Below are 22,893 nucleotides of genomic sequence, written 5' to 3'. Positions count from 1 at the left end.
AACATTGTGATTTGTATTAACGCAGTTAAAGAATCGCATGCGAATCGTATTCACATGATTTAGGAATCCAATAACAATTTATGTTCATGTCTTTTTAAAATACAATATTGTAATTCCTATTCACACGATTTTGATATCAAACATCGGTTCCCAACGAAGAGCAATGTTATTTGTTTTTCACTCGGTGCTCATTGCATTGCATTTACAGTTGGCCTTACGTAACGCTCAATTTTGTATTCTGATGTTCGACGTCAAATAATTGATTTTTTACTTCCACCCATTGTTGGTGTGTGCTCTATTTTATCACAGAAAGTAATATCATTTGGTTTTTATTCAATACACTTTGCTTTGATATATATTCTGCCATCATATAGTGCTCAAATTTATATTATGATATGTTAGAACACCTAATTGTATTTCTGTCATTGCATTGTTCGAGAGCAATTATTCTTGTAACCGACAGAGAGCAGTGTTATTCGGCTTTTGCTCAGTTGATTTGCTGCTGCATAAATTGTTGCCTGCAAAATGCCTGACTTTGTATCCCAATGTTTGATGTCACTCAATCGTAATAAAAGAATTTCTATTTTCTCACTCAGGGTTCCCACTCTTTTAACAAAGCAAGAATTAAGCACTTTTAAGGACTTTTTTTGAAAAATTAAGGACTTTTTTGAAAAAATTAAGGACCTTAAAAATAGTATGATTGTTTATTATCGAATAAATATATATAACCAGTAATAGTGCTAATCATTTAACTTTCTTAAAAAAATTCAATAAATAAAATAATAAAAAACAATTTTATTATAATGTAAGTACTGATAAAATTGTAATAATTAACAGGGCTTGCCAAAGTAGGACCAGACATTTTTTGCAACTCCGGGTTGGGTTTTTTAAAACATTTTCAGATTGCTAAGGGTTAACGACATGAATGAAACTTATCTGTAATTAATTCCTTTTTAATCATTTCATTGAAATTGAATTGTAAAATTAGGTGCAGAAATTAAAATTTGCAATTTTTTTCATATATTAATAAGAAAAGAAGAAAGAAATTTGGGAAAAAATTATTACAAGTTTTTATATTTCGCTATTAGACATGCATTACATATTCAGCTGTATGCCAATCTTGGTAAATATTCAGTTACACCAAAAAATTTCTTCTTTTTTTTTCTATTAACAAAATGTTTCATTTATTAGGGTATATATTTAAAAAATTAATACTAAGAAGTTAAATTAGAGTTATGCATGAGAAGTTTTCTTTACTATATCATGTTAAATCCTATTTCACGTAAAAACAGGTTATACTAGTATTTAAACACCTTAAATCATTCCACTTTTTTTTTCATTAGGCTTAACTTATTTTTTTTACTTTTTTAAATTCATTGAAATCAATATTTTTATAGAATAAAAATACAATTACGTTTAAGATTTAAAATTTTCAAACCAATATGTTTTTATTATTTCTCGGTGATACATATAAATAAAAGAGTGTAAAATGATTTTTCAAAGTTATTAACACATTCTTATGGCCAGAAAATTAGTAAGGTAACTTAATCAACAAATATTGATAAATTAATTATTTTTTCATCATTTATAGATATTTACTTGTAATATTTCTTTATCATCCTCTATCATTCTTATTATTATTCTCTACTATTATGATTTGATATTTTATTTTTATTGTCAATTAATAGTTTTGAAGAAATATCTTGAAAAATTTTATGAAAAACATATTGAAAACCGTATCTAACTTAACCATTTTGAAATTATTACTCATCAGCAAATGTGTTATACTTACTTTTATGACGAGCTTTACAATTATTTCCGACCAAAACTGACATTAGGAATTAACTTTACATAATATTACTAAACAATCTGCCGAAAAAAAGCACTATCTTTTCCATGTGCAGTATCATCCCCCTTGTCCCCACACTATTCTTTTCTTTTAGAATGTCACTGTTCTCATAGAGCATCCTTCTAGGCAAAAGGCGGAATATATTAATGAAAGAACCAATATATTAATAAAAGGACATGTTTTCTTCTCCTTGCCTGCAGTCCTCCCTCACACAACCCTTCTTTTCTTCCTAAAATGCTTTACTCTTGGTGCATGGTCTAATTTTAAGTGATAAAAGAACGACTTTTTGTTTTAAAACACTGAACTAAAGAATTGTTCCTATAAACTATAGTGATGCTGAAAAATTAAGCACTTTTAAAAACCTTCTGCTAAAATTAAGTACTTATAAGGGCCCTTACTTTTCAAAATGAAAGTTAAGCAGTTTTTAAGGACTTTTAAGAACCTTGAGAACCCTGTCACTAATCGTTTTTAACAATGTAATCGTTATAATTTGAAAAAGAAGAGTAAAGGTGAAAGGCAAGTTGTTTAAAATACCATTTATTTATTTCAATAATTTAACCTTGCTTTCTATTGTTTTATACTTAATAAAATTTAATAATACTTCCACTTTAATATATTTTCGGTTTTATTAAATTTGCATTTTTCCCTTGCTACTGTTAATCCCTCCACTATGTGGCAATTTCCGTTAAAATTTATGAGATCTTAATTGGTATTTTATGACAGAATTGCGCTTGTCAATAACTATAAACTAAATCAACAATGATTTAAATTTATAGAAATAGCAGTGGCTGTCCAAAATTAAAATTGGCCATCAACTAAATCTTAAATTAAAAAAATCTATTTTAGAGAAAATAAAAGATATTGCTTCAACAATAAAAATATTTTTTTAACACAGTTTCCTCGAAATAAACCCTTTTCTCTAAGAACAAAATCTGGTAAACTGGAAAAAAATTTTTTAATCGATACTAACTTCCTTTGTAGATTTCAGCAATTTTTCAAGATTTTCAGTAGTAGCCTGAGCGTTTTTAGCAGCATCTTCATTTTTAACAAGGAGATCAGCTTCATCGAGAATCAAAACAACAAGTCGACGAATAACTCTGTAAATATTTTTGTTACACAAATAAGAACATTAAAATAATAATAATTTTCTTATTACATAGCAAATTAAATAAATGTTTTAAAAAAATAGTTGTAGGGCAAAAAATATTTGTTCTGACAAAATGAAATATACACCCTTTTAATAAGTACATTGAAAGACTCAAAAACTATAGGAGTTTAATTCTGGTTCGACACAAATCTATGATTTTCTGTTATAATATTAGTAAGCCATATAAGAGACTATCACTCTAGCTCATCTTCTAGCTATTACAACAATACATCTAATGACCATTAATTTTGCCTATAACAGCAGGCATGTAATGTAAATAATATCTATATTTTTTATGCTTTTAATACACAATTTATAGTATTAATATGAATGAAGTATTCAAGGCTGTAGTGGAGAAACTATGCAGGGCAATAAAGTACCTCTTCACTAGTTTTTTAATAAAACCCATTTTTTTCTTCAACTTTTCAGTTTTTTATTAATAGTAAAATTTTAAATTTAAAAATTGTAAGTGTTATAAAATGCAAGAGCAAGAAAAGCAAACTCAGCTGAGAATAGTAATATTGTTACCAAGAACACTTTTCTGAAGATTTAGTAAATGCACATATAGCGGAACGCTATTTTACGTTGTCCATTTTACACATTATTGCGCTTCTTATGTCATGTTCTGCTTGTCCGAGAAAATCGCCTGTATCAATCATGTTAAATTATCCTAGATTTTTACAACACCCTTTTTAAGGAAATTCTGCTTTATGTGCCTTTCTAACAGATCAAAAACATTTCTTCTCTACAAAGCCCATATACATTTTTTCTGAGTTTTTTTCTATTCTAAAGAAAAAATACGGGTTTATTAGCTTTTTCGAGATTCTTCTGATTCTAACTTATTGTTACCTTTTGTCAGTGAGATAGGAAAAGGAAGTATGGAGCTTAAACTGCAAAATTTGCAAGTAAAATCTGCAAAATGCTTCGAAAGCAAAAAGTAAAGGTTCTGGAAACTCAGAATTTGATTTCCACAGTGTTGGACAATGCATTACATGCGGGTTTAATAAATTTTCTCAAGGTGAATTATTTCTTGGTGTACCATATGAACACTGGCTCTTTGGAATAAAATTGAATATCTGAAGATCTTTCAAAGTCGCTGATGCGTATATCAACTGCAAAACACATCCCATTACTTTTCAATTCTTTCAATATCTGTTTTAATGCCTTCTTTTCATGATATTAATGAAAACAATGAAGATGAGCAAAAAATATCAAAGGATATACCCAGAACTGATGCATAAAATCTTTAAAACATTTGCAAATGTAAACCACAAAACAAATTTGTAAACAATAGTAAGTATTGAGAGTGAGATTGTTGGAATTTAATCTAAAAATGAAAAACGTGCAAAGATTACACACTTTATCAAGTATTTCCCCTTGTGTCAATTTTTTTTAAAAAAAAGTTGAATTTTGTTTATAAACATTGTTTATACACAAAATATATAACATAATATAATTTTTTACATTATTTTTATTTTGTTTTACGTTATCCAGCTTCATGAGTTTCTAAAGGCTAGTTTGACGGAAAAAGTTAAAATCAGAGTTCTGCTGTATATCATTATATGAATTATGTATGAGTTTGTATTTTGTAATAACTTTACTTTTATATACATAGCATTTAATTATGTGAAGAATTTAAACTAAATAGCACAAATCTTGAATAAAAGTGATTATCATTAAAAGAATTTTAAGACAAATGCAGTTGAAAACAAAATGATCCAACGTATCTTCAACTAAGATCACAAAATATGCACAATTCAATGCATACAATATGTGCATAATCTAAATAGTATCGTACTAAACTCAACTTTAAATAATTAATTACATTTTTTTATATTTCTAGTCTCTTTTTTTATGTCTATGCCAAAGTATTTTTAACATAATTTCTATTTTATTTTTAAAAAAATAGTTACAGGCCATCTCAAATTTCTGACACACAGAAACTTTAACATTGGTTATAAGTACTCAGCCATTCATGAAAGCTTTTGCTCTTTTTTACATACATGTATCAATAGTAATATCAAAATTGTGCAAAATTTTGTAGAAAAAATATGTAACTGTCAGTTAAAAGTTAAAATTTGTAAAGATAAAAACGATCTGTACTTACAGCCAAAGAAAAACAGCAAAACCAGAAATGTAATAATTTCTTTGAGACCTGAAAAGCTTTACATTTGTTTGTAATTCAGAATCAAACTCTACAGAATGAGGCCTCAATGAATATTTTCTCATATCTCGAATCGAATCTATAAATATTGATAAAATAGCATAGATGTTTCTACTTATTCTCAATTACAGTTCTAAAAAGTTTTAGTTACAGTACTAAAAGCAGTTCATAAGAGGAAATCAAAACTTTCTGAAATATATAATTTGATCATTTTATTAATCATTTTGACAGATTCACAACATAAATTCAGAAAATATGGCATAGAAAAGAAAATGATTAGAAGATATTTCAGACAAGTTAAGCACGTTTATAAAACAAATTTTTACAAACTATTGGAAATCTACAATACGGAAACCATGTGTGCTAACCTTGGTACTCCATTGACAAAAATAACTATAGTGATCAGTAACCAGGTTTGGCAAAGGTGGGCAAAGCCCAGAAAAACCCAGCCGGATTTTGTGGATTATGCCCACTTAAAAAAAATAATTATAAAATAAAATAAACATTTTTATACCGATTAAGTGGAGTTTTTCACAAATTTAATTTCCAATCAATTTTCTTCGAAATTATCAAAGCAAATTGTTCTTTGAAATTATCAACTTATTGTTTTATAAATTTAACATAGTAACTTTTCATACAAAATTATATGAGATAAAACATATTTCAGTAATTTGATTTTTTCAACCAAAATTATGATGAACAAACGAGCTAAATACTTGAAAAAATAAAGTACATGATTAAAAAAACATATTGCTCAATCATGATATATTACTTGTCTATTAAAGAAACAATGTGTAATATGCATATTACTTATTGCTTAATTTATTTAGTTAGTAAACCCTACTCGTTAAAATGCATCAATGGATATATATTACGTATATTCATTATTTCGAAATGAATATGATTTTTTTTTTAGACAAAGAATGCACACAAAAAATTTTCAGGTAAAAAATTAAAATCCTGTATTGAGTATGTTAAAAGATAAGACTAAAATAGTCCTATTTTATATGAAATCTCTATTATAGACTTTACCCATTTCTATCTAATGAAACTTCTGCAAAAAATAATAATAATAATCTACATTTAAAGCTAAATTTTAGAATATTGAACCCAGAATTGGCAGAAAACCATAATTTAGAATATCCAAAACATCTAATCTAATTATTCACTGTTTCTTCTATGACAGCTGGAATAGAGCGAATATTTTCCAATTTTAAATTAGTTCAGTTCTAACTGTAAAATCAATCAGGTACATTAAATTTTTACTTTCTGTTACATTTAAATATTTCAATAATAAGAAATAAAGAAAGACTTAATATTTTAGATTTTTAGTTTCATGAAATTGTCATAGCACTTGAGATTATATTTATATTTCACATTTTAACAAGTACCAAAGATCTATTTTATTAAATATTTATGAATATAAGTTTTGTTAGCTAACATTTCATTTGATGAAAATTTTCTAATTACAAAAGATAGATTAAATTATATAGTCAACAGATAATTATTCATTAATGAAATGTGAATGCACATTGTATACATTGGATGCTCATGATATATTCATTCACACATAATTATCAATTAAGTTTAATGAACATTTCTGCATGTTCATTAAAATCTTAAGTTATATACTTGAAATGCTGAAAAACAAATGTTTAAATTTGTTTTTACTTTTTTCCATTCATATCTAAAACAAAATATAGAATAAAAATAAAAACTGATAAATATATGAGCATTGTGAAGGATAAAGAATTCATACACTGAAAAATAAAAATGAGCAACAAAAAGATAAGTGCATTTCGTTTCCTGAATATTTACAATGCATCCAGAAATTCCATTCATTAACTTTAAATCAAATTTTGCATTTATTTATAATTTTAAACTAATACCATATCTCATTATGCTTTATATTTTACAAAGAATCATTTCAATAACTTCATCAGTACGCAATTTATTATAAATTTAATAAGCAAAAAAAATAATTAATAAATAAATAAAAGACTAAAAAAGTTATTCTCATAACAATTTCTTTTATTAATCCCTTTGGTAATAAAGACGCAATATCTTTTGATCATTTAATACATCATGTCTATATATGTCTATATATATATATATATATATATATATATATATATATATAACGTCGTTGCCAATCATTAATTGCCATTACTTGTAGAAGAATTTGACTGCTTATTTACCAAATGTCCATTTGAATAAATGATTTGAAGTTATTCCATATTTTTGATGTACCCTCTTCCGAAGCTGATTTATTTATTTTCAAATGAGATATTTAATATCTTTAATGTACCGTACGAACTGTACCCCTTCCCGACCGTTCAATCCTGTTGACTTATAACGTCGTTGCCGAGTGGAAGGATTAAAACAGGTCATAGGTCGGGAAGGAGGGTACAAAATTTATTTATTAATTATTAGACAAGAGCAGTCATGAGAATGAGTGAAAGTGCACATGAAAAGTTGCGCTCCTTGGTTATATGTTAGGGAAAATCTTGCAAAGTAAAATTCGTAAAATGTCTTAATTTAGGGAAAGAGGGAAATCTTAGTAGTTGCTATTGGTTTATGAAATAGATCGAACGTTTCCCACACAAGAGCAAAGGGAAAAATGTCCTGCTCTTAATTAAATGCATACTTGAGCCAAAAATAGATTTAAGAACAGGATGTGGCTTTTAAAAGTGTGAGAAAGTATTTCGATTAGAATAATTAATTAGGATGAAGTTTTATAGCAAAGAAACTAACATAAAAAGATTAATTGAAGCTTTTTATGTTACATATATATATATATATATATATATATATATATATATATATATATATATATATATATAGAGAGAGAGAGAGAGAGAGAGAGAGAGAGAGATGTATTTAAGCATGTAGAATATACTGAAGAAAAAAAACTCATTTATCTTCCGGCGAATGAGTCTTTTCATGAAAAAAACCCAATAAAACCGACTTATCCCCCAGGCAAAATAGGGTTTTTTCATTAAAAGCCCACATGGGATGGCTTTTTTATTATTATTAAAAAAAAGCGTATTTTTGCAAACCCTGTCATTCACACCGGGAAAAAATATTAAGTTTATCTGTCCTAAAATAATTCTATTCAAATGTTACACTTGGTTGGTTCTAAAGTTTAAAAATGCCAGAATAAAAAAGGAAAGGGGTTATATGCGGCTTCTTTTTACTACTGGTCAAACACATATAGCATGCAGGTAATTTGACAGTCACAAAATACTTTTTCCCCCATCCTATTTAGGAAACAAGATGGACCAATGTAAATATTTTTTTTTAAAGTTTCGTTTAATTTTTTCTGCAATACCAAAATCTGTCCAGCATGGAATTAGTGGAAATAGCAAAGTGTATCCTTGGGGCTCGTAGTGCCAAGCTGAGCAAATTCTACTACTGTTCTTGAGAGCTCAGATAAAGCACCCTTTATTGATAACTTTCCATATAATCCTGAGAAATTAAGGTCTTTAATGATATCTTTAACTGTCTCTCCCCTCCACATTTGTATACTAAATTTACACATAATAAAAACAAAGTAACAAGGACAGAATGTTTATTTTAATGAAAATTGTATTTTAACTATAAGCTATAAAATGTATGTTTACAAGTAGGACTGGGCCTTAAATCGATGTATCGCAACATATCGAATTAACTCATATATCAGCAAGCCGATACAGCAACTTTCGTACCAGGCGATGCATCAGAAATTTGATTTAAGCCGTATACTAAAGACGACGCGCGCAAAATGATGTATCGATATAGGACACGCAAAAATCGATGTATCGCAACATATCGAATTAACTCATATATCAGCAAGCCGATACAGCAACTTTCGTACCAGGCGATGCATCAGAAATTTGATTTAAGCCGTATACTAAAGACGACGAGGGCAAAATGATGTATCGATATAAGAGACGCAAAAATCTTCTTGCAACTGATACCGACTCACGCTGTGGAAGACGATGTTCGTTTCATTAAATTGAAATGGCCTTGATTCATGAGTGGTAGAATCAGAACCATAGTTTTGAGAATATATATCGTGATCTTGCATCTTCGTTTTCGGGCCTCATAGTTTTTTTTTTTTTTTTTTCTTTTGCGACTTGATATGGTTTTTTGTAGATTATTTTCAGTGGGACTGACTTTGTGACGGCCGTCGTTACCTTGTTCTGAAAGCAATCTATTATTGAAAAGAATATATAAAGAAGTGTTTCGTAATTAATTAGGAAATTTTTTTTTTTAAATAAAACTTTTTATTTTATTTTTAAATGAGAAAATTAATTTTGGTACTATATGTTTAAGTAATTTTTTAACATTGTTGAATTTATTACAATCTGCAAGCTAATTTAAGGCCATTTTTTATTTTATTTTAATGGGTTTTTATTACTGATTTTAAATTTATAAATCTTTAGTTGTTTTTGTTTTTATAAATAAAATTATAACAAAACTTATTTTTCCTCTTTTGGATTTGGACATAAGTCAATCAACTTTGTTTATTCAAAAAAAATTAGTAAGGTTTGTGACTTCTTCTTCTTCTTCTTTTTTAAATTAAACCTTACTTTGTTTTCTCATTCAGAATTCGGTAATTATTTAATTTAACTTAATTATTCAAGTGAAATAATAATGACAAAAAATAGTGTTGTTTTAAAAGCGTTTTTTTTTTAAATTTATTTAGTACTTTGTTCTTCAGCATACAAAAAATTTTTAACAAACTTATTTTTTAAATTTTCTTTCTATATTGTTAGGTAAATACAGGGTGTTTATAAAGTCCCGGACCCATTTTGATGTTTAATAACTCATATAATAATAAAGATAGATTAAAATTAATAACATAAATGGTTAGATAGACTCAAAAAGTTTCATGACCCTAGTCAATGAACTTCCACGTGCGCCCCCTACGTTGCACGGAAAATATTAAGTCGATAGTCAATTTCACGCCAGGTAGCGGCAAGCATGTCGGCATCCATAGAGGCTATTGTGGTTGTAATTCTGGCTTTTAAGTCATTATATGGGGATCTGAAAATCCCCAAGAATACCGTGAGACACAAAGGGATTCCCCAAAGGTTAATGTGTGGTGTGGACTAATGCACGAGCGAGTCATTGGGCCTTTCTTTTTTACAGAAAAGACGGTCTCATCAGTCGTATACTTAGACATGTTGGAAAACTTTGTATTTCCACAAGCTCAGCCATATGTCTTTTTGCAACAAGATGGTGCACCACCTCATTGGGGTATCATCGTTCGCAGTTCTTTGAATGACCATTTTCCAGGAAGATGGATAGGGCAAGGAGGTCCAATTCCTTGGCCACCCAGATCACTTGATATAACGCCGCTGGACTTTTTTCTTTGAGGTTTTTTAAAGGACAATGTTTACAGGAGGATCGTGTCAAATATTCATGACCTAAAAGCCAGAATTACAACCGCAATAGGCTCTGTGGATGTCGACATGCTTGCCGCTACCCGGGGTGAAATTGACTATCGACTTGATATTCTCCGTGCGACGAAGGGTCATGAAACTCTTTGAGTCTATCTAACCATTTATGTTATTAATTTTAATCTATCTTTATTATTTTATGAACTATTAAACATCAAAATGGGTCCGGGACTTTATAAACACCCTCCATATTGATAAATTTCAATTTTACTTATTTTTTTATTATTTATTTTTAAACTAAGAAATCTTTTGTTATTTGCGCGATCATTTTCAGAAAAATATAACATTAATATCTTTCTTAAGCAAAACATATATATCTCCAAATCATAAATTGATTTAAATCAATATGAGTATGAAGTTGTGATAGAAATCTGACTTTCTGTGCCTTACAAGTAAATGAAATTCAAAAATACTGTATCGCGATACATCAGTATATCGCAATGCAAGACTGACGATGCATCACGATAAAAAATTTCTTATATTGCCCAGTCCTATTTACAAGTAACAAAGATGTACATTTATTAAATGTAAAACATAACTTACCTAAAAAGAATAATATTAAGACAAAAATCAACACATTGAAATAAATATTAGCTTTCCTCTGAACAGCTTTCCATAGGTGGAAGTGAAAGAAACTACGCCATCTAAAAAATTTATTAAACACTCAATGTAATGAAAAAACATTACGAGAGTTAAACTTATTAAAATAAACAACAAGTAGATGATGTGTTATGGTTAAGATTGATGACAAGAGCCCACCCCAAAAATATATGTAAATTAACAGACAAAGATCTTATTTTTTTATAAACTGTAAATAGCTTTATGTTCCATAAACTTTAATGTAAAAATGTTAACTAGTTGCATGTCCGGAAAAAATTTCTTTTATTTAAGTTTCCAATATTTTTAAAAAAATCTATGATTTAAATCACGATTTTACAAGCAAATTAAAATCGATGAACACCTGTTCATATTTATTCATTTTTTTTGTCTTTAGAAACAGTTTTAACAGTCTGAAAGAAAATAACTGATTTTTATTTAGCAATAAGCAACTTCTAGGAAAATAGTCAATTTCACCTTCAACATATCTTATAACATTTATATTTCTATTTCTTAAATAAATCAGTATTAAACCTTTGCACAGTAAAAAAAAATTAGTTTAAATGATCAGGGATGAGAGTAGTCAGAAAGTAAAACCGAGGAAATCCAAGAATAAATATATATATATATATAAATACACACACAAAAATTTGACAAAAAAAGTCCAATTTTTAAACTTGTAAACCATGTGATTATAAATCACGATATGAGGCTTTTAAATCACGTGAATATGAAACTCAATATCGAATTTTAAAAAATGCAAAAATACAAATCATGATGCGTAATTTTTAGATCACGTAAATACGAATCACGATGCATAATTTTTAAATCGCGAGAATACAAATCACAATGTCTAACTTTTAAAGCGCGTTTAAATACGAAAATCGATGTTTGATATTACAACCGCAAAAACGAATCACGACATATATTTTAAGCTCACCTGAATACGAATCGCTACATAGGCTTTTAAAAGCGCGTAAATACAAATCGCGATATTGGATTTTTAAATCTCGTAAATAAGAATCGCAATGTACGATATTTAAATCGCCTGAATAAGAATCGCAACGTTCAACTTTTAAATCAGGTAAATACGAAAATCGATGTTTGATAATAAAATCGTGATTTTAAAAGTGCATAAATACAAAACGCGATATTGGATTTTTAAATCTCGTAAATAAAAATCATAAAGCACGATGTTTAAATAGCGTAAATAAGCAACTTTTAAATCAGGTAAATACGAAAATCGATGATTGATAATAAAATCGTGTGAATAAGAATCGAGATATTTGCAGAGTCTGGACTTAGGATATCTAAAAGACTTGTTTGTATTGATTTTGTTTAGACAAAATAAATAAAAATTTACAAGATTAATTGAATAAGCAAATAAATATTTTCACCACAAACCCACCTCTATTTTTTTTTTTTTTGCTTTCACGCCAGACAACAGGATCACGACGTTTGAATTGCGAAAATACGAGCTATCCCGTGGACGGATAAAAATAAAGAAAATCTTATTTTCTGTGAGTAAAAGCAGAGAAAATAGCTAAAATAAGTAAAAATACGGAAGGGTTAGCAGCTAGGATGTAGTTTGAATTTTCTGTTTATCTTTGAAAATCGTAAATAAATATAATGATTTTATTTCAACAACTGAATTTTTTTTTTTAAAAAAAAAGCGGGATATTTATTTAAAAAAAACGAAGCTTTTAGACAATCTGAGTGTTTGATAAAAATTCTGAAATTCGAGAGGCAAGAAAGAGCGAAAAAATCTCATCCCTGTATAAAGGTCAACCAGTTTTATCCCACGGAAATGATTTTTAGAGAAACTTCAGAGGGAGGAAGGAGGACTTCTATAGTTTCGCTCTGAGGAAAAGTAAATTTCTCATAAAATATTTTAACTTGCTCAAAAAAAATTTTTTCGCAGATATTAGTGGGAAAAATCTGAAACAAAGTAGAAATCCTTGAAAGAATCACATCCCTGAATGATACAGAAACTGATGGACTATATTAGTCTCAAAAACTATTGTTAATTTTTGTAAATTTTTCAATTTTATTATAAATCTTAATTAGGTAATGAAGAACATAAATGAGATCTACTGGCAAGATTGGTACCGGAGTAATGAGAGTCAATGAATGGATAGCCGGGATAAAAATTTGCTAGCTAATGGAAATGTGTACTTAAAAACCAGTTAATATCCCTAATATGTAGTATTTATGAATAGTTTTAAGAATATGAAGATTAGATTCAGGAGATATAAAACATTTAAGGAGAATACTTACATTTTAGGAGATATAAAAGGTAAAATAAGCAGAGTAATGAGAGCCAATTCAAAATATAGGAAACAAGCTATAAGCATCCACTGAACAGTCATTTTCAAATAAATGGATTCCTGCAACAACAATAAATATTACAAGCATGTAATGAGTGGTGCAAACAAAAACCCTGATGCCCTCGAGGTGCAGGTGGCACAGGGTTCAGAAATAATACACTGTATGATAAGAGTGCACAGCCTGCGATCCGTGACAGCACCTACACATAAAAAATGGACATTTTTTAATGCACATTAAAATTTTTGATGCGCTAAATCTAAATTAATGTAGAGTTTCTTTTTTTTTCCCCCGATGGTTATCGCTATGAAATTCCAAAAACATCGAATTAAATATATATATATATTTAAAACGACAAAGTTATGATGCATGAATTTTGAATTTTAGTAATCTCTCTTTATTTGTGCCCGTTTCATAGTTAAACCAAGTAAGACCTGTCAGGCTGTCTTAGGACCACTGCAACAGCCGCTCTAGAGAGCTTACTTGGGCTTCTTCCTGTTGGGAAAATGTAAACAAATAGAAATGTAAACAGTATTTTCCTCTTGGCTGTGTCACTTCCTGTGGGAAGTTGGGTCACTTCCTGTTATCTCAGCTAGAAGAAAGTGGGTGTTTCTGTTTTTAGTTAGTTATATCTTTGCTTTGGATAGAGGATGTTTCTTCTCTTATGCAATGTTTAGAAAGAGCTATGTGATGTTAAAGAGTTATGTTTAGTTTATTTGAATGTAGTTTTTCTTACTTTATATTTAAAGATTTATATTCAATAAATATAGTTGTACCTTTTCCATGAAGTGAATTCTTGAGTAGTAATAGATGTCTTCAATATCTTATACTTAGTAAGCTGGCCCCTATTTTTCAACACTTCCATTGAACCTACGCATTGAAGTTGAAGCTCAGACAGGCATAAAGCGTCTTATGCACCTTGGCCTATGGAAAGAGTATTCCAAACACTCGTCATGGGGAAGCGTAATGCCAAACCATACCACAGATTATAAACTTGGCGATTGCAGGTGGAATTGGCGATGGATTATACGTAAATGTGGTGGGAGAACGAAATTACATTAACCTGAACAGTGTAATTCGATATTCTTTTCTCCTCTTCGACTAGCCATGATGAATAAAAATAACTCATTAAATCTTTTTAATATAGAATTAAAAAACAAAATAAGCTTTCCATTGTTAAGATCACTTTATAAATATACTGTATTTATATTCTTTATATTTTATTAAACGCAATAATATATATTTTATGAAACGGTATAGTTTTTTGATGTAACATATTTAATTTTTTTTACAATAATTGTGTTTGCAAAGAAATAAAAATAATTTATTAATGAACCAATCACAAAAAATAATGTAACATTTTAATACCATGTTTTATTAGAATGCTATTTTGAAGAATTAATTCTTTTTAACTTTTATTGTAAGAAAACATAACCTGTTTAATAATGTAAACTTTTTATGAACATTTTTTTAGAAATTAACAAAAACATATTATTTACTAGAAAAAAAGTAGAGTATTCACAAATGTTATCATGCTTTAAAGTAAAAATTTCTTGCAAATGAAAAAATCGATATTTTTAAAATTTTAAAGTTATCAGAAATTCACAAGCGAAAAAAGAAATATGTGAAATAATTTCAAGAAGGAAAAAATGCACAAATGAAGGGATTTTTCTCCAATCTCCAATAACCTATGTCGAGTTTGTTTTATTACTAGAAGCATTTATTGTAAAAAAATCTTTACTAAATTACTTTTTTTTCAATGGAATGAGATATTAAACTTCGTGAAAAATTTATTCAATTCCTCAATATACATAAAAGTCAGTAAATACTTCATTTATTACGGAGGTCATAGATACCTTGATACTCTTTTAATATTCAAATAATAAATACAATTAATAGATTATGCACATTTTCAAAAATATATTTTATTATTTACAAATATTGCGTGCAGGTTTATACGCAACATACATACGTATCAGTTAAATGTTTTGAGTAATTAAATACATAACATAAATAAAAAATAACATAATTAAAAAAATACATAATTAAAAAAATACATAATTAAAAAATACATAATTAAAAAAATAACACAATTAAAAAAATAACACAATTAAAAAAGTAACATAATTAAAAAAATAATAATATTAAAAAACTAACATAATTAAAAAATATATACATATAGTGAAAGATAATTTAAATTTTCTAATGCGATGTAGCACTACTTTGATTTTTTCTCACATTTTCAACGAGATTTCTTTTTTGTTTTTTCCTTGAGTACTGCTCACGAACTGGTGGACGCCCAGAGGGTATCCTCTTGCTGCCCCTGGTAACTCCAACTCTTTTACGGCTTATTGAAGAAGGCTGAACTTTAATTTTACCTCTGGAGGTTTTAGAAATGTGGGTACCAGCTGTATATTGAAAGGAGTCCCATGCACTCCAAGTTTTAACTACATAGATCCTTTTCTTTATTCTGTTTAAAAGTGTTCTGGACGTGCCAAATTTCTGATGGCATCTTCGTTGAGCCTAAAATATTAAAACAATTCTCTAAGAATTTCCAATATTAAATACCTTTAGAATTTGCAGTAAATTATTAAAATCAGACAAACGAGTAAATAATCTTAATATTGTTTGTTTCAAGCTTCTCATTATCCGTAAATTAAAAAAACAGCCAAAGACATGGAAAAAAAAGAGATCATTTTCGTATTGAAATATTTATAAAAGAAATTTTAAATATTTTAAATTTGCTATCATAGAAATATTACTCATAATATTTGCTCTCATAGAAACAGAATCGTTACAAAATGTCTTATTAATAAGAAGTCGAAAATAATATGAATATCTTAGTAAAGCTCACTATACTTACAGTTTAAATGATTAGATTAAAAAAAAGTCTTTCCAGAAACAAATACACAGGCTCATATAGGTTATCGGAAATTGAAAAACTACTGTATTTAACTGTCATATGCAATTTTAAACCAAAATCTTATTTTTATTCGTCCAAACGGCATATCAATCTCGAAAACTTTTAATTTAACACTAATAGCGAACCTTCCTGATGTCAATTATTATTAATAATTTTTTTTAACAACTTTTTTAAACACAAATTTCTTATTCTCAAACTTTATACTATCCATCTACTAAAATATAGAATTGGTTATGGAGGTAATAATGTATAAATTTTTTTTGTCTTAGCTTTATAATGACCTTTTAAAGAACCCTTATAAACACAATTTAGTTAACAGATACAAAAGATTATGTCGATGCTATAACAATTTTTTTTTAAAAAAAAACAAGCTTTATATTTCATTTAATGCTGAATTTAACATTAAATCAGAAATAATGAATAAATTAATAATAATTTACCTTCACAAATTTATCATTTCTTTTTGTATTTGCAGTTGATTGCTTGATGGTTATATAAATGTAAGCAGTGCACTGGCAGTCTTTTGTCTTTCTAATAACAGCGCTACTTTTATTACGACTGCTGTGGTGGCACACAGTCTTTTCTAAGAGGATAAGTAAAGCATAATTTAGTAACAAATTATTCAAATATGTATAGAAAAATTATAACACAGTTAAAGAACACGTACCTGCAAATAAGTTTTTTGTCTCAGTTGGACGAGATCTGTATGTAATCCATGATGTGCAGGTATTAAGGCTGAATGCGTTAATCCAAGCTTGGATGTCATTAGATGATTTAATGGAAGAGCAAATTTCCCTCATTTTTGGTGATGATATTCGATAATTTGTTTGGAAGATCCGCTTCATTGATACTAAGAAACGTCGCATCCATATCTAACTTGTTGAATGTTACGCGATACCGAAAACAGAACAAAAACATATGCACACAGTTGTTTGGCGATTTGCGAGAACACTCCTTTAACGCCAATAGAAATTTTCACCAACCCTTTTATAATCTATGGTATGGTTTGGCATTACGCCTTGGGACATTTTGTCTCACAAGTGGTGGATATACCCTCTTTTATCCTGCCTAGTGACTATATGTCACTAAAATATGCTTTTCCCAAGCCCTTTAAGCAGAGCTCATTCTAGGCAGGGTAAACAGGGTGTAGCACCCTGCTGCTCTTTTGGTCAAAAGAATCCACCCTGTTGCCCCTGAAGTAAATTAGTGCCCTGATGTAATAGACTTCATACACCTTTTGCCCTTTCTTTCCTCAACCCTACTTTATTTTTTCCCCAAACTCTACAATGGATTTCTTAAACTTTTGTTATTTTCAACTCTTTATTTAGTTTGTCATTGCTGTCAATACATAGATTTATACGAGAAAGGAAAAATAGCCATCACACCCCCTTGTTGCACTTGGCTTTGAAAGTTCGCAGTTACTTTACTATCATTAAATCATAATTATTATTAATCATTTTAATTATTAAATCATAACTACAGACACTTAAAAACATGCATTTATTATTTTATCAATATATGCATGCATTTTAAATAAATTACTAAGCTAAATAGCTCATTAACTCGATATGTATATACGTTAATTAATTAATAAAAATTAGTAATTAATATGATTGCTTTGCTACTTTTAGTAAAGTAAAAAAAGAAATTGACAATGTTTTTTTAATAGAATGTGTAAAGCCCATAGAAAGAAATTATTGCCTTTTTAGAATAATGCCCTTTTTTTAAAACTTTTGCACCCTGCCCTTTTTTCCGCCTAGAATGAGCTCTGCTTTAAGATCCATTTTCCTACTAGAGAAGAATGGTTTAATTCTCCTCGGTGGCTTAAAGGCAAATGTCTAATATGGTACATTGATGGTTCAAAGATTGGTGCTAAATCAGGAGCAGAGATCTATTGCTCCAATGATGGTACCAAACTTCACTTTCCCCTGGAAACTATGCCACTGTTTTTCAGGTTGAGGTCTATGCCATTATCTTGTGCTGCAAGATATGCTTAGACAAGGGATATCAAAATACGACCATCCGCATCTGTTCTGACAGTCACTGTGACTTATCCACTCATAACAAGGTATCCCTGCATTGGGTACCTGGACATATGGGTATCGGTAGAAATGAGCTAGCTGATGAAGAGGCACGAGCTGGCTCTAATGCAATTTTCTGGGGCCCTGAACTTGCACTGGGAATTTCTCCCACCTCATTTAGGGCGTCCATTTTCAAGCTCTATGGCAAAATTGCCCATGAGCAATGGCACACTGCTGACGGTCAGAGACAAGCTAAGGAGCTAAATCGCGACTGTCCTAGTGTACGTCAAAAAGAGCTTTTAAAGCTTAATAGAAATAGTCTAAGGAAGATCATTGGTCTTCTTACCGGACACTGCATCCTCAGATGATTCCTCCAATTCTCTTTGGTGGGGTTGTCACCTTGAAGAAGAGACATCACGACTAGGATTGGGCTATAAATTGATATATCTCGACATATCGATTTAACGCCTGTATTGGCAGGCCGATACAGCGACTTTCGTTCCAGGCGATGCATCAGAAATCTGATTTAAGCCGTCGAGTAAAGAAGATGAACGATATAGCGATACAAGGCACGCAAGGATCTCTTACGTTCCGATACCAACTCGCGCTGGGGAAGACGATGTTCGTATCGTTGTAGTGAAACGGCCTTGATTGATGAGTGGTAGAATCAGACTCCGTTTTGAGAAAATACATCGTGATCTCGCATGTTCGTTTCCGCACCTCTTAGTTTTTTTTCTTCTTCTTTGTCGCGACTTGATATCGTTTCTTGTAGATTATTTTCAGTGGGACTGACTTTGTGATCGCCGTCGTTACCTTGTTCTGAACATAATCTATTATTGAAAAGAATATATAAAGATGTGTTTCCTAATTAATTAGGTAAATTTTTTTTTTTAAACAAAACTTTCTTTTTTATTTTTAAATGTGAAAATTAATTTTGATATTATATGCTTAAGTATTATTTTACATTATTGAATTTATTACAAACGGAAATCTAATTTAAAATAAAGAATTAAATTAAATAAAGAATAAAAGCCCATAAAGAATTAAATTAAAAAGTAATTAAATTTGTTAAGCCTAAGCTATTTTTACTTTATTTTAATTTATTAAAAACTTTTTGGATATAATAATAATTTAATGGGTTTTTATTACTGATTTTAAATTTATAAATCTTTAGTTGTTTTCATTTTTATAAATAAAATTATAACAAAACTTATTTTTCCTCTTTTGGATTTGGACATAAGTCAATCAATTTTGTTTATCTAAAAAAATTAGTAATGTTTGTGATTGCAACTTCTTTTTTTAAAATCATTTAGCACTTCGTTTTATTAAAGAGTATAATCATGTTTTTCAATTTTTTTTTCAATATTGTCAGTTGAATATATTATTGAATATCATAGTTAATTTGTTTTTATTTTTAAGAAATTAAACCTTACTTTGTTTCTTCCTTCAGAATTCCGTAATTATTCAATTTAACTTTATTATTTATGTGAAATAATAATGATAAAAAATAGTGTTGCTTTAAAAGTGCTTTTTTTTTGTTTAATTTATTTAGCACTTTGTTAAGCATACAAATAATTTTTAACAAACTTATTTTTTAAATTTTCTTTCTATATTGTTAGGTAAATATACAGATAAATTTCATTTTATTTATTTTATTATTATTTATTTTTAAACTAAGAAATCTTTCGTTATTTGGGCGATCATTTTCAGAAAATATAACATTAATATCTTTTTTAAGCAAAACATATACATCAAATTCATAAATTGATTTAAATCAATCTGAGTATGAAGTTTTGATAGAAATCCGACTTTCTGCGCCTTACAAGTAAATGAATTTCAAAAATACTATATCGCAATACATCGCTATATCGAGATGCAAAACTGAAGATGCATCACGATATAAAATTTCTTATATCGCCCAGTCCTAATCACGACACATACTCTGTGATTGTGAGGTCTATTCTGCTCAAAGATTTGAGCATTTAGGGCAACATTGTGTCAACGCCTGGGAGCTGCAAGACGTTCCTGTAAGGTGTCTGCTGAATTTCATCTCAGCTATAAGGCTCTCATGCTAATCACGGGGTTTGGGTACAATAGACCTCTGGTAGACGTGCCTTGCTCGTCAGAGATGCCCAATCTTTACATCTTAATCTCAGTTAATCCAAGTAACTTTTCAAACGTGTTTCTGGAGGTTATTGCTGGTTTTCCAAGTTTCATAAAATCCAGATCTTTTTAATATGATATTGTAACAACTCGCGACTTTCAAATTGTAATTACTTTGGCATGCTTTATTTGTGCCAACTTTATTGTAAATCCAAGCTAATTTTTCTATTGTTTTTGGGCACTATTCATACACTCCTGATATATTTAACATGTATAAATACGACACTTGAATCACGCATTTAAATGTGTGCTTTATTTGTGCCAATTTTATTGCTATGCAAAAGATTTTTTACATCCTATTTTAACAGCTATTGTTAGGCTTTACCAGAAGGTTTAAAAAATCCTGATATTTTTAATCCGGTATTATAACGAAGTTTTCCGAATCAGGCATTTAATCACCACTTTTATTTGGACCTATTTCATCATCAATCCATGTTATATCCCTTTTTTTTTTTTGGCAGTTGCAAGAATTTATTTCCCTGTGCTTTTTGTTTCTTTTTTAAATCTCATTATTTTTAATAATAGAATATTATTCTGAAAAGCGAAACTCGAATGTGGTATTTTAAACTGCTTACTGCTTTTTATATTAATTTCTAATTTCTTTTAGTTTAAAAAATTGTTTTAAGATTTCTTTTGTAATTCAATAAAATGAATTTCCTGAAGTTAAAAAAATACACTAAACTGAACCCCAACTGAATGTTGAATCTTATTTTGAGCTATAAAGAGCTTGTTTTATTTTAAGTGATAGACCCCATACAATTTCTTAAATTAAAATAGTCATCTATTTTTTATTTTTACTTTCCTTCAAGAACATTACATTTAATTTATTTTAAAATACATCTTTATAAATTATTATAATCACCGTCAACATGTCTAATTACTTGGGCACCTTGCATTTCATTCAGAAAGGTAATGATAGTTTACAATAAAAATAATTAAGATATTTTTTATTCACTTTACAAAAAAAATAAACCCGTAAGTAAAATCTGAATATAGTTGTGAGTTATTTTCTTGTATTATTAAGATAAATTTCATTTCAATGTTGTAAATCGATGAATATATATTATGTCCCAATTCAGTCATTTTTTTAAATTCAGCTCTTTTATCACAATTATTATTGTTATTTTTTATTAATTAACATTAAAATTGTTTAAATTAAAATATATAAATTGTAATAAAAAAAAAGACTATAAATACCCAACACACAAAGATAAGTTGAATGCTAAAAAATAAAAAAAGGAAGCAATTAAAATAATAAAAAAATAATTACAGTTAAAATTTTTATAATTGCCACCAGCAGGTATATCTAAATACTTGGGCATTTTTAAAAGCGTATCAGGGGTGACTGTGTGTGAGCCCAAGTCAAAATTCCGGAAAATTTCCTGAGTTGAAAAAAAAAAGTTTAAATTGGAAAAAATTTAAACCAGGTCTTTTTCCTTTATCTCAGTATTTCTTAGCTTACTTAAAATATATTCAAAATTGTACACATACCTATGATGACCTGGAGAAGTAATTTAAATTTACAAATATGTCTTTCTTTCTTGAATTTATGATTATAACAACTATTTTCTTATAAAAAATGAATATTAATCATGAATATAAGCTTATAAAGTAACTCTCTGGCTCTCCCTTACAAACAATTAAAACTGTGTTTTTAAGTTCCACCTTTGAAAATTTGATTTCCGGAATTCTCTTTGATCAATGATTTTTTGAAACGTCTGGATTTTCTACCTCCGGAAACTTTCAGATCACTGTTAGCGAAAAATCCCGAAATTCGGATTTTTTTCCGGAGCACAATCAGCCCTGAATCATAAATTTTTTTTAATTCACTTTACAAATAAAAATAACCTAGAAGTGAACTTTGAATATAAATATTGTAAGATAGAGAGTTATTTTCTCGTATTCATAAATCCAATTTCCAAAATTATGTTGTAAGTGTATACAATGTTCCAATTTTGTACTTTTTCTAAATTTCACCTTGCTATCTAAATTATTTAATCCTTATTAAATAATATTAAGGAAGTAATTCGTCATTAATTAAATTAAAATCAATAAATTAATATAATTTAATATAAAATGAATGATTATAAATACCCGAATGTCCCTTCATAGTGTGCTTGTTTCATATTAAAATTTTTAAAAAAATTTGTTAAATTCCACAATAGGGTGCATTTAAAAATCTTATAGGGGAGGCACATCAGTCTATGCAAGTCACAGCATGTAATTTAAGAATATTAAAATAAAAAACACCACGCAG

At 28.5% G+C, this 22,893-nt stretch overlaps 1 protein-coding gene across 1 annotated transcript in view; it reads right to left on the bottom strand.

The window, feature by feature from the left end:
• The window catches only part of LOC107437044 (uncharacterized), a 35,966-nt gene extending 18,557 nt beyond the window's left edge, over positions 1-17,409 (bottom strand). Inside the window, exons 1-7 of the mRNA XM_087160501.1 lie at positions 17,120-17,409; positions 16,893-17,035; positions 15,768-16,052; positions 13,482-13,591; positions 11,151-11,251; positions 5,104-5,239; positions 2,820-2,946 (exon numbers count right to left, since the gene is read on the bottom strand). Of these exons, the coding sequence (XP_087016627.1) occupies positions 2,820-2,946; positions 5,104-5,239; positions 11,151-11,251; positions 13,482-13,591; positions 15,768-16,052; positions 16,893-17,035; positions 17,120-17,318 (1,101 nt within the window). The 5' untranslated portion in view covers positions 17,319-17,409. The remainder of the gene's footprint in view (positions 1-2,819; positions 2,947-5,103; positions 5,240-11,150; positions 11,252-13,481; positions 13,592-15,767; positions 16,053-16,892; positions 17,036-17,119) is intronic.
• Between the last annotated feature and the right edge of the window lie 5,484 nt (positions 17,410-22,893).

The sequence above is a fragment of the Parasteatoda tepidariorum genome, chromosome 4 (assembly GCF_982258835.1).
Source record: "Parasteatoda tepidariorum strain Cologne lab strain chromosome 4, Ptep-v5.0, whole genome shotgun sequence".
Taxonomy (NCBI): domain Eukaryota; kingdom Metazoa; phylum Arthropoda; class Arachnida; order Araneae; family Theridiidae; genus Parasteatoda; species Parasteatoda tepidariorum.
The sequence above is the reverse complement of the archived record's forward strand: the minus strand, read 5'-3'. Positions and strand labels throughout refer to the sequence as shown.